The following is a 13,827-nucleotide window of genomic DNA, read 5'->3' on the forward strand; positions in this document are numbered from 1 at the left end:
AAATTCTGAATTATTTTTATTTAAAAATCTTCAGATTTAGTGACTTGTCTTTAGTGATTTAGTGATTTGATTTGATCGTAATAAACTCTGTTATAGTTTACTTCCTAAACTTTTTACATGCGCAATAGATGAAAATGAATAAAAAAACTGGAATAACACAAAAATTTTAATTTCCAAAGATTTGCATAAAACAACACATTTGATTTAGCTGTGCTTGGCTAATTGTAACATTCTTAAAATTTTTGAAGAGGGTGCACAATAGTGATGACTCATATTTACATGGGGAAATGGCTATCAGAATATACAGAGAACTTTTCGAAAAGTAGCGTTGCTTCGCCCACAAAAATAACTTTCTGAGATTATTTTTTATTTATAACAAAATAACATCAGCGCAGTTAGTTCTAAATCTAATAAACTGTTTACTTTCCAGACATATTTTTGCATACATTTTACAAAAAAAAATGGCACTTTACAATTTTTTATCACAGATATTTTAATAGTGGTTTCCTAAGTCTTCTTTAACTGCTTTTTATTGAGTGAACCCTCTTCTTCTATGACTTCGTATTCGACTGTCCGAGTTTATTGATTAAGTAAAAGCCACTAAAATAACGTGCACGAGCTGTTTTTGTAATGTGCTGCTGAATAATTTTTATCAAGATCCAACTGATTTAAGTAGAATTTTTCAAGTGTAAAAGTGTGAATTAAAGAGTGAGTAAAGTAATTATTTCTGTACAGAAGAAAAATAGAAATTCGTAGATATTAAAAAAAAAGTCAATCTACAGTAATCGATGCAGGAATATTAGTTAGCCCCAAATGTGGAAGTATGTCTCAGGTACGTCTCAAATTTATGCATAAATCCCATTTCTATCATTTTAGATTAATTATATAAAGGGAGTGTTCATTATTGACCCAACATGAATTTCAAATCTTTAAGCCCCCATCTATCGTCCGATTATGATAATGATAGCATACCTGCTAGTCAGATTTCTCTATTACCGACAATGAGTTTGCACTCAATCACAGGTTATCTCAATTTCTATAGAATATAATTTAATTTAATTTAAGTATAACATAGTTATTTATTTGATTTTTTTTTCCAGAGTATTTGGACGACCTCAAAATGTCGAGGCGCAGAGGAAGAGATTATGACCATGTTGATTACACAAAGTTGGCACCAACTGAAAGGGATGGCTTTGTTGATGCACAATTTATAAGCCCAGCACAAAAAATACCATGGAAAGCTATTTGTTTGGCAACTTTACTACTTGTTGTGGGTTCATTCATGCTAATTTTTGGGTCACTGGTGGTCAGTGGGCACGTCATTCTTAATTATTCTGATAGAATGTGGCCCATGATCATCTTAGGGCTGCTAATGTTTATTCCAGGGGCTTATCACGTCCGAATTGCGTATTATGCGTACAAACAAGTGCCTGGCTATTCTTTTGATGATATTCCAGAAATTGATTAAGGAAATTAGTTCATCTAAACATTTATTTGGAAAGATCAGTATTATATTTATAAACTGTACCTGACTAGTCATTACAGATTAGTTTTTTAATCTGTGTTTTTCAGATTATTGAAGTTAATGGTTTAATAGAAACAAAGACTTTTAAATGTTCTTGTGCCTTTTTTCTAGATTTTTAAAAACTATAATACTTCTTACATGTTTCAAAATTATTATAATCTAGTTTAAACTAATAAAGTAATAGTTATGATAGAGAAGCACATTACAAAAGCTTTAAATCTGTTACAATTATTAATGTTTACCTGAAGTTAGGTAACAAACTTTCAATCAGCGAGTTCTAGTTTGTATTAACTAAATTAGAATAAAGTATGTAATTATTCTCTTTTTACAATAAATTTGTCCAATTTACAAAAAATTATTTATCAAGACTTTAATATCCCCGCGCTTTTTTAAATTTCTAGGGTATTATATTTTAAAGTTTAGTGACAAAACTGTCAATATCTAAACGTGCTGTCAAATTTTCAAACCTACGAAAGGTAAACAAGCGTTTATCTTCCGTTTTCATATATCAAAGTGTAATATGGTAATATTTAGATCGCATAGTGGAAAACTGGTTTATAACATCACATTTTCAGGCAGTCACACTTCACACAGACTTAGGAAAAATAAAAATTGAGTTGTTCTGCGAGTCGTGCCCCAAAGCTTGTGAAAACTTTCTAGCTCTCTGTGCCAGCGACTACTACAATGGTTCTTTATTTCATAGGAATATTAAAGGTTTTATAGTTCAAACGGGTGATCCTACTGGGACTGGTAAAGGCGGTACATCTATCTGGGATAGGAAGTTTGAAGATGAGTTTAAGGAACAAATAAAGGTTCTAGGCACCACACTTGTGGTTCTTTATTGACGATAGGTTTTAGCATAGTGCGAGAGGGATGGTTTCAATGGCAAATAATGGTCCCAACACAAATGGAAGTCAGTTTTTTATTACATATGGTGCTCATCCTCATTTAGATTTAAAGTACACACTTTTTGGAAAGTAGGTGAGATAATCTGTAATATAACTTATACAGTTTTTAGAGTTATAGATGGGTTTGAGACTGTGGATGAATTAGAGAAGGCCCCAGTAAATCAGAAAAACTACAGACCTCTTAATGATGTAAGAATCAACAGTATAACAATTCATGCAAATCCTTTAGCGTCTGGGCAGAGTTAATAAATTGAGTGGTCATGAGTCACTATCAACGTCTACTTCATTGTAATCCAATACCAAAGCAGCTAAATCCTCTTTTGCATCTGCAAACTCACTTTCTTCCATTCCCTCACCAACGTAATGATGAACAAAAGCTCTTTTTGCATACATCATATTAAATTTCTTCAGAATGCGTACCCATGATTGTTTAATTGCTGTGGTATTTGATAACATGGTAACCGCTCGTTGCACCCTTGCCAAATCGCCACCAGGGACGGTCGTTGGCGGCTGGTAATTAATACCGACCTAAAAGGCAACCTCAAACTCCATGGAATTGTAATAAGAGACTCACTTTAAATCCAGTTGGGGACCAATCCACAAAAAGAATACTTCTTTTACTCTTTATATTTGTTATAGCATTATTGACATCAGTAGGAGTCACATCACCTCTATACAACAAACAACAAGACATGTATTTCCCTTTTCTGGGGTCACATTTAACCATTTGTTGCGCCGGTTCAAAACAAGAATTCGTTAGTTGGGCAACGGATAATTGTTCATGATAGGCTTTAGTTGCTGGTACGAATGGAGCGTACGTTATTAAAGGGAAATGTATTCTTGGATAAGGCACCAAATTTGTTTGAAATTCGATTAAGTCCACGTTGACGGCACCTTCGAAGCGAAGAGAGGCTGTCACCGCTGAAACGACCTATAAGGCTTATTTACATAATAATATAACAGGCGTTGGGTTTCACCTGTCCTAAAAGCCTGTTTAAGTTGGTGTAAGTTGGTCGCGAGACATCCAAATTCCGAGCTAAGATATCATACACGGCTTCGTTGTCCATAATGAAACAGACATCGGCGTTTTCAATGCAGCCATGGGTGGTCAAAACGGCGTTGTAAGGTTCAACGATTACCGGGGAAATCTGAAGGGATATGTAAAGAAAAAGCAATAGATTTAAAAACGTACTCTTGGCGCTGGATAGACAGCAAACTCTAGTTTGCTTTTTTTCCCATAGTCCATCATCATTCTCTCCAAGAGGAGTGTGGTGAATCCTGATCCAGTTCCTCCACCGAAAGACCGAAAGAAAAGGAATCCTTGAATGGAATTGCAATCGTCTGCCACCTTCCTCGTTCTATCAAGAACTAAGTCGATCATTTCCGAGCCCATTGTGTAATGTCCTCTCGCAAAATTATTAGCAGCGTCCTCCTTCCCGGTTAATAACTGGTCTGGATGGAAGAGCTCCCGGTAATGTCCAGTACGTATCTCATCTAAAGACACAATTCCAACTCCTTACCACCTCTATTATATTATTATTATTATTACCTATCACTGTAGGTTCTAAATCAATCATAACGACTCTTGGAACGGCTTTTCCAGCTCCAGAAATTGAGAAAAAAGCATTGTAGCTATCATCGGTTCTGTTATCATGATAGCCTGGATAGAGGATACCATCAGGTTGGATAGCATGTTCAAGACAGTACAACTCCCAACAAGCATTTGCGATTTGGACGCCCGCTTGACCTACGTGAATTTGAATGATTTCCCGCTAAGAATTGTTTTTAAAAGGTTTGTATTTTAACGGTTAGACTGCTTACATTTGAAGGCATTATCTGAAATTATTGCTTATTATTGCCATGGATTTTGTGTACACTACACTGAAAATTTTGAGATCACAACAGTTTGAAAAGACAGAAATTTGATGAGTTGATCACATGTTGTCAAAGTGACGTTTGAATGAAAGAAGCTTTTGGCAGGTGATTTTATGTTCAAATTACCTGCTGGCGCATCCACCAATTTTTTTATTTGATTTTAGCGACTTTTTTTATGTGCGTTAATCCGCGCATGATAAGCACTATTGAAAATGCAACAATTTTATAACATAAATTTATTTAAAAATTATAATTTTTTTCAGATATAGTTTTTGAACAACAATTTTTATCTGGGACACATGGCATGTCTGCCCCCATCCACAGGCACAGTGGCCCCAGTTATAAAGCTAGCATTCTCACTAGCCAAAAATACAATGGTCTGGGCCACTTCTTCGGGTCTTCCAGGTCTTCCCAAAGCATGAGTTTCTTGGCTTCTCTTAATAAAAGCTTCATACTGCTCCTGATTCATACCGCCCCTTTTGTGTAAATTTGTAATGGTAACCCCTGGATTTACACAATTGACTCTAACTTGTTTCGGTGCAAGATCCAAAGCCACACATCTAGTGAACTGATCAACTGCTGCTTTAGAAACGCAGTATGCCAGAACCCCAGGGAACGCTCTTATCCCATTGACGCTGGAAACATTAACAATATTCCCTTTGCTTTCAATCAAATGAGGTACAGCAAGCATTGTTAAATGATAGATCGATCGAACATTTGTGTTCATGACACGGTCATACTGCTGTAAGTTAGTTGCTTCAACACTTCCAGTTTCGAGAATTCCTGCATTGTTAACGAGGACATCGAGACGTCCGTAATGTGTGATTGTTTTCTGGAAAATCGCTTCGGTGTCTTTTTCGTTAGTTAATTCTCCTATTAGTAAAAGGGGTGCTTGTTTCGATGTGCAGTCTTTGGCCACTTGTTTGAGGTTATCTAGGTTTCTCCCAGCTAATGCTAAATTTGCTCCCAAGCCGGCGAATTGTTTAGCTGTTGCAGCACCAATCCCCGAACTTGCACCAGTAATTAGAACCACTTTTCCGGCGAAATTCATCTTGGAAAAAGAATATTTTGTGATATCGATTACGTATTGTTTTCAACTGAGTTTAACATATGTAGAAACTTGGGACATTCAAGGTCAACATACGATATCACTCGAGGACAGATAAAATTTTCATAATTGTAAAATAAATAGAAAAAGCGCTGATTTTGAATTGATTCAATGGCCAAATATTTCATTTATGTTTGTAAATTTTTCAACTGGAATGAATCAGTGAATGATGAGGCCGTGGAACGTGGGTGCATGCCTAGAAAGCATGCGAAGTGTCAGAGGTCAGTTTATGACGTTAAATTCACTACTGTTTACAGGATTTTTTAACTAGTGGAATAAACAACTAATTGAAGAAATCAATGTGAAACGGTCACAACTGCGTAATAAAAAATTGAAAATTTTACGACATATGCCTACGATTTAAAAAATTTGCGCCACTAACTTCAAATCGGCCCGTCGACTGACGCCCAGAATTTTTTGTCCAGAACTGTATAATTCAATTAAAAAAATTTAACTCTTGGGTAAAAAATAAAAGATCGTAGAGTTTCAAGTAACTTGATTACTTTTATGTGCAGGTTATTCATTAAAGTACCTAAAACTCGGAAAAATCCGTATGTTGTAAAAACATGTGCTTTGTTCATGATCACCTGCTGATTAGAGTTTCCACGCACTTACTTTGTGATTTATTTTAACGGGATTAGTTCTATTCCACGTGTTCTTCAAAAACGTTTTATTAAATGAGGAACAAAGTACAATACAATTAAACGGAAGATAAAATAGCAATCGTATCAGCTGAGTAAACATTTTTTTTTGACAAATGCAATATTGTACGTATTAAATTAAGATTAACGTGCTGTTATTAATGCTGGCATAATTATAGGAAAATTTTTAGAAAATCTGAATTTCTAAATTTGTACATACCTAACATACTTTATCTTTATTTCTTTTATTCCCAATTGTCTTTGCGTGATTTGAGGCAGGAAAAATTACACAACGGTACGTATATGTATAATTGTTATTAACTTATTATAAAGATCGATCAACAAACTGGACGACATAGCTAATGATGTTATATGTTCTTTTTGAATAATTTCATCAAGCCTAATTAAAATTAAATTAATTGCAAAAAAAAAGCATATCGACTTTCACTTTCAAGGACGCTTGTCTCGAAAATAAACAAACCGGTACCTGAAACTAGGTGAATTTGCTTATTCTCGACCTTGCCGGAACCTTCTGATTGGTTGTAGTAAACAATAGACGTGTACTATGAACGTAAATAACTATCATGAGGGTGTACTAATAACAAATGGCAGAAGGGTGGAATTATGAATGATTGAAAAATTATGAAAACTGGGAGTAGATTACTGTTTGTTTGAATTTAGTTTTTTAAAACGATTTTTCGATTTTATATTCACAATATTATAATTTATTTTTTTTTTTATTTTTGGTCTTTTTTTAATTTTCGAAGCTTCATGCGGTTTGCGCTATTCTTTTTCTCGCGCCGGTGTTACATATCGTCGTCTAAGTGGCAACCTACGCAATCTCAATTTTTGCAACTTTACAGGACAATAAAAAAACTGTTTTTTTTAGATTAAATACATTTTCGGAATAGTAATCCTCTACATTTGTTTTTTATTGTGTTTCAAACGATTATTAAAAGTTTCAATAAAATAAAACAATTTTCTGAAGAAATGCTTGAGATAGAGGGTGTTGCCTTAATTTTTGCCTGAGATAGAGCAAGTTGCAGTTTACGTTTTCAAAACTATACAAACAACAAACAACTTTTTTTGTGTTAAATAACAAATCTCATCCTTTTAACCATTTCAATTGTGAGTACAGTTCCGAGCATGGAATTTCGGGTATTGCTGTAATTTATGAAGCGACCACCGTCGACATCGACAACCTTCTGGCATCGATGGATAGCATAACATAAATGGACAACTTTTCCAAATTATTTCAAACATCAGTCATAATCACAATAAACCTTAAAGTACATCCAATTCTATGTGACAGAAAAAACTATAAGCGTTAATTGGTTGGCCATTTTTTTTCACTGTGTCTTCTGTAGATCCTGATTAAATTAAAATGAGTGAAAAAGAACGTATTAGTTCAGTTGGAACATAATATAAAGAGCCATCGCTAACTTCCATTTTTGTGGATGTTCAATTAGGCAATTAGATTAGGTATAATTTTACAAACTCGCCGTATGTTAAAAATTAGGACATTTACCATGCTATGTTGATATTGTTGTAATCATAAAAAACGTAGACACTTTTTTCATGCGTGTTCAAACCCTTGCGCTGACCTTTTTTTCGAATTAATTACATTGCTTTAAAAAAATTGTTTTTTTGTAATATGTATTATTTAATGATCTGGAGATTTATTCCTTTAAAATAGAAATCTTATGGTTATTGATGCTATGAGTGGATTATTTTAAATCGAATTAATAATTTTTTATAAGAGGTATTGTTAACGATATTTGCTTAATATGAAGGAACATAGGACGATCTATGTTGGAAGCACCATCAAACATTTTTCTTCTCGCTTAACACACTTTTAACTCAATCCGACACTTTTATTCTACCTTATTTTAAATTGAGAATAAAATAGCGTATGTTGGCTTACGTATTGAGATAGCGGATGTTGTCAAATTTTCGCGTAGAGCATAAAATGTAGCGAAATTCAAAAAACTGACTCCGTCACGACATTCCCCACGAAGAAACAATTCGAAAACAAGCAAAAACGAAAAATCGTCGAAATTGAGATAGAGGCAGTTGCCACTTAGACGACGATATCCTGGATTCGAACATTCGATGAAGTGCACGGTTAGATAATTGATTTTTTTTTTTCAAAAAGTGCATTTGGATTAAACATGTTTTTCCAAACATTCTAACACCTTGTTTGGTTTTTGTTTACTAAATAATATTATTTTTGAATTTGTTTTCCAAAATATTCTATTGAAATATTGCACGCCCAAGTGCTTGTTAATCCGAAATTTGCGGTGACATAAATAAATTCAGAAAGTTCATTAGGATATAAAAAATAGGTATTTATTCTAAAGTATTTTGCGGTCACAAACGCTAAAATTTAAATATTAAATACAAAATAGCATCTGTCTTGTCTCATTTTTCGGATGAAAATGATATTAAAATGTGAAATAAAATATGTGGTACCGAGAAATTAAATAATTTTTGAATCTGGGAAAAAAATCCAAACACGTTAGATTTTAAATTAGAGCCATTTAAAGTTAACCAATCACAAACGTTTTGTTAGTTACTTAACAACATTGTTCTTGTCGCAAAAATTGTGATTGGTGAACTTAAAAATGTGTCGTTTGTGATTGGTTAAGGTGAAATTGCTCTAATTTAAAATCTAATGAGTTTAGAAATTTTCTTTTCGCAGATTTACCCACTCTTAGAATGCAAGACAGAATATATGGTTAACGGGTTTTGCGGGAGTTCTGGGACAACCTACATTTCAAATTGACCAGTTAGGCTTTGTCGTCATTTTTTTACCGGCATAGATTAAACATTCCGTTCCCTGGCACAGATAATTCGCTGCCCGATTAATCCGCGCCCGGATTATCGAGGTCCTACTGTAAATCTATTTTGGTGCATTGTATTACATATGTGTGTGTGTGTATTTGTTTGCAGGAGGTGATCGCGTGTCCGGAAGATCTAATTACCAGACCGTAACGAGTGTGATAACTGGGCTGACGGCAGAATTTGAATCAGTTTCAATACATTTGCCTTTGTTTATTATTATTAGTTAGCAATCGGAATATCAACAAAACGAAATGACTTTGACGACTGTAACTGACGTCTTGTGTTTCTCTTTTTCCCGTTATAACGAAGCATTTTTGCGCACTTTTTTATCTTAGGTCACAATTCTTCACGCCACTGTTTTACTAACCCAGAGATAGGTTACATAAATTTCCATTTTTAATGAGCAATAATAATTCTAAAAGGTTTCAAAAAATCAGGTTTTCTTATTTTTAAAAATTCAATTTACTGGAAAGGAGCGACAATTTTTGTCGTAAACAAAAAGCTGGACTTCGATTTTTATTACAAACCAGCGAAATCATGACGAATCATTCGGAAAGTCCAAAGTTCACAATATTAAAAAAAATTCCAATCGTTAATGCACTTAAATTTAGTGTTTATCTATATACCTAGTTTTATCATTTATCACTCTTTTTTTCGTTGACTATTTCGTATCAATTTTATTTATCATTTATTGTTTTAATCTATTAAAAATCTAGACAAGAGGGTGCTAAACAATTTAACGTCTTATCGCAGCCAAAGCAAACCACAACAATCACCAACCAATTCACGTGCCTTTCTGATGTCTATGTTTTTATTTTGTTTCCCCACGCGTGTGCATGATATCATCAAACCGCTTAAAGCCGGTCCTGTATGATAATTTTGATTAGAGTATGGTATAAATCCCGGATCGAACCGAAGCTTTACATCAGTTCACAACTGACAAAGCAAGCAATCATTTCAAAATCTTGAGAAAGCAACATCTTTTTCAACCAAAATGCAAGGCAAGAATTTGGTTGGTGCTGCCACTCGATACATTGCTGGCAGAAATGCAGTTCAAACTGTCTACTGGAGAGGTGTGAAGAGCTCTTCTGAAAACCAGAAGTTCATGAAGGTGTTCAGAACGGTGCAGTTTGCGAAACCATCCAACGCTGCAGTTGAGCCACCTCTTCGAGTGACCAAAGAACAACACATTCGAGTCTAATGGATTCTCAGTATTATAGGGCACATCATTGTGTTCTTATTTTTGTTATTTAAGGTTTTTATTTATTTTAATTTGTCAAAGTGAAGCTGTTTTCTTGTTGTATGTAGTTACTTTTTTATTTGTGGAATGAAAATAAAGTTTTGATTCTTAATTTATGTTTATTCTATGGGATGATTATCGCTGGATCGTTTTCTTTTTATTTGTAGCCACTTATATCTCATCCGGAAATCTAGTCAAAAAGCTTGTTAACATTCAATTTTTTTTCTTAACTTTAAATTTACAATTTGACTTGCAAATGAAAAATTCAGAAATTTTTATTTCTTGTTTTAAGGTACACGCTACCGGATATACGCGGATATGGCTTACGATTTTTCGCTTTTGAGGCGAATATTAAATTTTGCTCGACTTTTGTATGCGTGCGTCTCAGGTAGAACTATAGAGGAGATACCTTCGAATTTTGAAAAAGTGAAAGATTTGTCTTTAATTAATAAAAACTGTACTTTGGGGCATACAATAAACGCTTCTAAAGCAATAAGACCAGAAATTGCCATTGCTTCATCGTTAAAGTTCTCGCGCTTTACATTGGATCTGAGTTCGTCTTACAAATAAGAAACGATTAAAAATTCGTGTTTTTTTATATCAAAATTTTGTTATTTATTGCACCCTCTAAACGTCTAAATAGTAAGTCTGCCAAAATTTGACAAATAAGTTTGAATTCTAAGTTAGAAGAATAAATTTCAAACTTTTTAAATTTTATTCTTCATTATTATTATCATACCATCATTAAAACCAGCCTTTACTATTTTTAAAAATTGAGTTTATTTTACCAAAACGAAATAAAACATGGAAATGTGTCATGAACTAATATTTTCACCATTTTATGTTGGCCAAACTTAACGTGTAGCTGATAATGACAATCATTTTTCTTCTTAGAAGACTTACAAACAATATTGGATACGATCTCACCATTTATATGGAATGTTGCTTTAGGACAAATAATAATTTCCGTTTAAATTTAGTTTTTTTACGATTTTGGTTTGGGTTCATTAAAAATATGTCATTCTGCATCGGATGCTGGGAATTTTCCATCGAATTTACAAAATTCATACGAAGCAAATTTTTAATTATTATCAGTCGTTACTTAATCCATAGACATCTCTTTCTTATCACCCAATTTACTCATAATTAAAAGTTAAAATTTCTGTCCAGACTGAACACGTGATGATGATTAAATATTGTGTCACTGGGCAGATAAAAGCAATAATTTTTTTGCCGTTTCGTGTGCACCAAGTAGAGCAAAAAACTCTTTGAAATTGGAAGCAATTAAATAATAAACTGCATTTTGTTAATTAATAAATGAAAAAATAATGAAGTATGTGGAGATCCGTTAAATACGACACACAAATGATAAAAGAGATGGAATTTCACGTGTTCTTGTTATGTCTCTTCACGAGTGGAATAATTAAATAATTGAATTACTAATACTTGCTCCCCAATGATAATGTTTGATTAGAGAGTTGTATAAATTCTGGATCAAATCAAACCTCCACATCAGTTCGCAACTGACGAAGTAACCTACTGTCAAGAACTGGTCAATAGTATTCTCCTTTCAAAATGAAGAATTTCGTCGATGCCGCTTCCCGATACATCGCTGGAGGAAATCTAGCTCAAGCTGTCTGTATGAGGGGCCTCAAGAATTTATCAGAAAACCAACAGAAGCTGATGAAGGGCTACCTAATAAAGCAATCTGCGAAGACGAATTCCATCGAGAAACCATCCTCGGAGTAAAAGAAGATCTATTCGGTTTTACGAAGACGATTATTTATTTATTTATTTATATTTGTTTGTAAAAACAAATTTTTGATATGTACAATAAATATATAATTATTTTAAATGGTTCTATTTTTTAATTGTATGAAAGAAAACAAAAGTGAAATTTTCAAAAATCAACGATTAATATTAATTTTCATATCAGCGCCAGAGTGTCTAACAATATTTTTCCTGCTTTGTAGCAACCAAACGTGTTGAAATAATTACAGCTGATAATGATAAGGAATTTCGTTGTTATGACATGACAATGTGTCTGGTCATAACACACGAGCTGAAGCATATGAACTCCGCCGATTTCTTATCTAGAACATGATTTTTGAATTTTAATGTCAATTTCTGCACACAGGATGAAACTAAAATCACGAAAAATTACAGTTTTTGTTATTAGTGAGTCACCAACTGTTCAATCATCTTCTTATCATGTAAATTATTTAATTGCAGTTCATATTTCTAATGCAAACATGCGATTTTATTGGCAAATCCTTACCGGGTTAATTAATAAAATGTAAATGTCTGAATAATAATTTTAACATTTTTATTGGCATTCCTAATTTATCAAAAGATATTTTTTCAGCTCTGCTATTGTAACTATGTTTAATGAAGAATCAAAGACTGATGTGAAGGGAAAGAGCCTACAAATGACATTTTTTTTTATTTCGACTGAATTGAAAAACAGATAAAAATGCAATGAGACTTCAATATGTTTTAGTAATATTAAATAAATTTGCATGGGGGTTGTGTTAAAAATCCGATCAAAAATATGTTTATGTAAAGAACAATATCATATACGATTTCTCCTAACAATAACTACCGGAAGTTTTTTCACTTGCATTAAAAAACTTTCTTTTAGACAAAAACATTTTGTCTGTGGATTTCACGAAAATTTCATCACCCTCATGACCGGACATTTCCTGTTTAGCATGTAGCACTCAAATTTATTGAAATTGTGGCTGATACTGATAATATGAAATGTGCTTGTTGGGTTATTATATAAATGACGAATTTGGACAAAACTAGTTTCGCGATGAATAATTAGAAGTTCGATTTTTTTGTTTAATCAAATTGTCGTTTAAAAATGTCTCGAATTTTGATAGATTTTTTTATGTTGTTATTCAAGAGAAACATTTTTGTCTAACCGGCTTTAACTGCATATTTTAATCAAATTTAATGCCAACCGCTCTTGTTTGTATGCACTTAGATTGTTTCCACCTACAAACATTTCATTAAAATGACTCAGTTTGGGAAAGTTTTAGGAAATATGTTGATGAAAAACAATATTAATTAAAATTTTAACCGGATTTAAAGTCAATAAATTGTTACTATAGTCTTCTATTTCGTTATCATGCAAATTATTTTTAATTAGAGTGAAAAATTTCCAGTAATTGCAAAAACCCCACTGAACCCGGATCAATGTTTGTGCATTGTTGCACTGTACTCCCACATGATGATAACTCCGATTGGATAGGCAAGGACAAAGGGAAATGTTGTTAGGGTTTGTACATCGTAATTAAAAAAAAAAACTTTTTAAACTGTGCCAACACATTTCAAAGTACATATTTTTTTTGGGGACAGTTCAAAGTCCCGAGCAAAATTCTTATGTTAGTCTGTCTATATGTATTATTTTTCCGCAGTAGACATCGTCAGAATTACTCTTTAGGGCAGTGTTTCTTAACCTTTTCAGAAAGTCTCACCCCTTTGAACCTGAAAAATAGGTCTCCGCACCCTGTTCAAAAATACGCTGCGATTTTTTAGTTTAGAAAAAATCATTTTTTAAGAAATTTATTCAGTTACTGTTAAGGTAACTTACTGTTGAGGGACTTCTCCCACACCCCCGGTTAAGAAGCACCGGTTTAGGGTGTAAAACGACCTTCAAAATCTTTTATCACGTCGCAGAC

At 33.3% G+C, this 13,827-nt stretch overlaps 4 protein-coding genes across 6 annotated transcripts; 3 read left to right on the top strand and 1 right to left on the bottom strand.

Moving 5' to 3' along the window:
- The first annotated feature begins 587 nt into the window (after window positions 1–587).
- LOC148172642 (transmembrane protein 230) lies at window positions 588–1,869 on the top strand. Of its 3 annotated transcripts, XM_088038991.1 has the most exons (4): window positions 588–708; window positions 757–821; window positions 877–1,023; window positions 1,101–1,869. In XM_088038991.1, the coding sequence occupies exons 3-4, from the start codon at window positions 915–917 to the stop codon at window positions 1,466–1,468; spliced, it is 477 nt and encodes a 158-aa protein (XP_087895117.1). In that variant the 5' UTR covers window positions 588–708; window positions 757–821; window positions 877–914; the 3' UTR covers window positions 1,469–1,869. The 3 variants fall into 3 exon arrangements, with proteins under 3 accessions (XP_087895117.1, XP_087895116.1, XP_087895118.1); XM_088038990.1 differs by having other exon boundaries at window positions 588–821; XM_088038992.1 differs by lacking the exon at window positions 877–1,023 and having other exon boundaries at window positions 588–832.
- Window positions 1,870–1,952: 83 nt separating this feature from the next.
- Window positions 1,953–2,714, top strand: LOC148172643 (peptidyl-prolyl cis-trans isomerase-like 3). The gene is made up of 4 exons (XM_088038214.1): window positions 1,953–2,048; window positions 2,101–2,337; window positions 2,384–2,502; window positions 2,544–2,714. Exons 1-4 carry the CDS (start codon window positions 2,046–2,048, stop codon window positions 2,677–2,679), a joined length of 495 nt encoding a protein of 164 aa, XP_087894340.1. The 5' UTR covers window positions 1,953–2,045; the 3' UTR covers window positions 2,680–2,714.
- On the bottom strand, window positions 2,434–4,266 carry LOC148172644 (tubulin alpha-1 chain-like). Its single transcript, XM_088039790.1, has 6 exons — window positions 4,255–4,266; window positions 3,983–4,205; window positions 3,626–3,927; window positions 3,411–3,581; window positions 3,008–3,364; window positions 2,434–2,961 (listed from the first exon to the last, which is right to left on the bottom strand). Exons 1-6 carry the CDS (start codon window positions 4,264–4,266, stop codon window positions 2,692–2,694), a joined length of 1,335 nt encoding a protein of 444 aa, XP_087895916.1. The 3' UTR covers window positions 2,434–2,691.
- A 5,533-nt stretch (window positions 4,267–9,799) lies between these two features.
- Window positions 9,800–10,253, top strand: LOC148172645 (uncharacterized). Its single transcript, XM_088038216.1, has one exon. It carries the CDS (start codon window positions 9,896–9,898, stop codon window positions 10,100–10,102), a length of 207 nt encoding a protein of 68 aa, XP_087894342.1. The 5' UTR covers window positions 9,800–9,895; the 3' UTR covers window positions 10,103–10,253.
- The last annotated feature ends 3,574 nt before the right edge of the window (window positions 10,254–13,827 follow it).

This window comes from Gnatocerus cornutus, chromosome 6 (assembly GCF_029298725.1).
Source record: "Gnatocerus cornutus isolate USDA-ARS CGAHR chromosome 6, icGnaCorn1.1, whole genome shotgun sequence".
Taxonomy (NCBI): Eukaryota; Metazoa; Arthropoda; class Insecta; order Coleoptera; family Tenebrionidae; genus Gnatocerus; species Gnatocerus cornutus.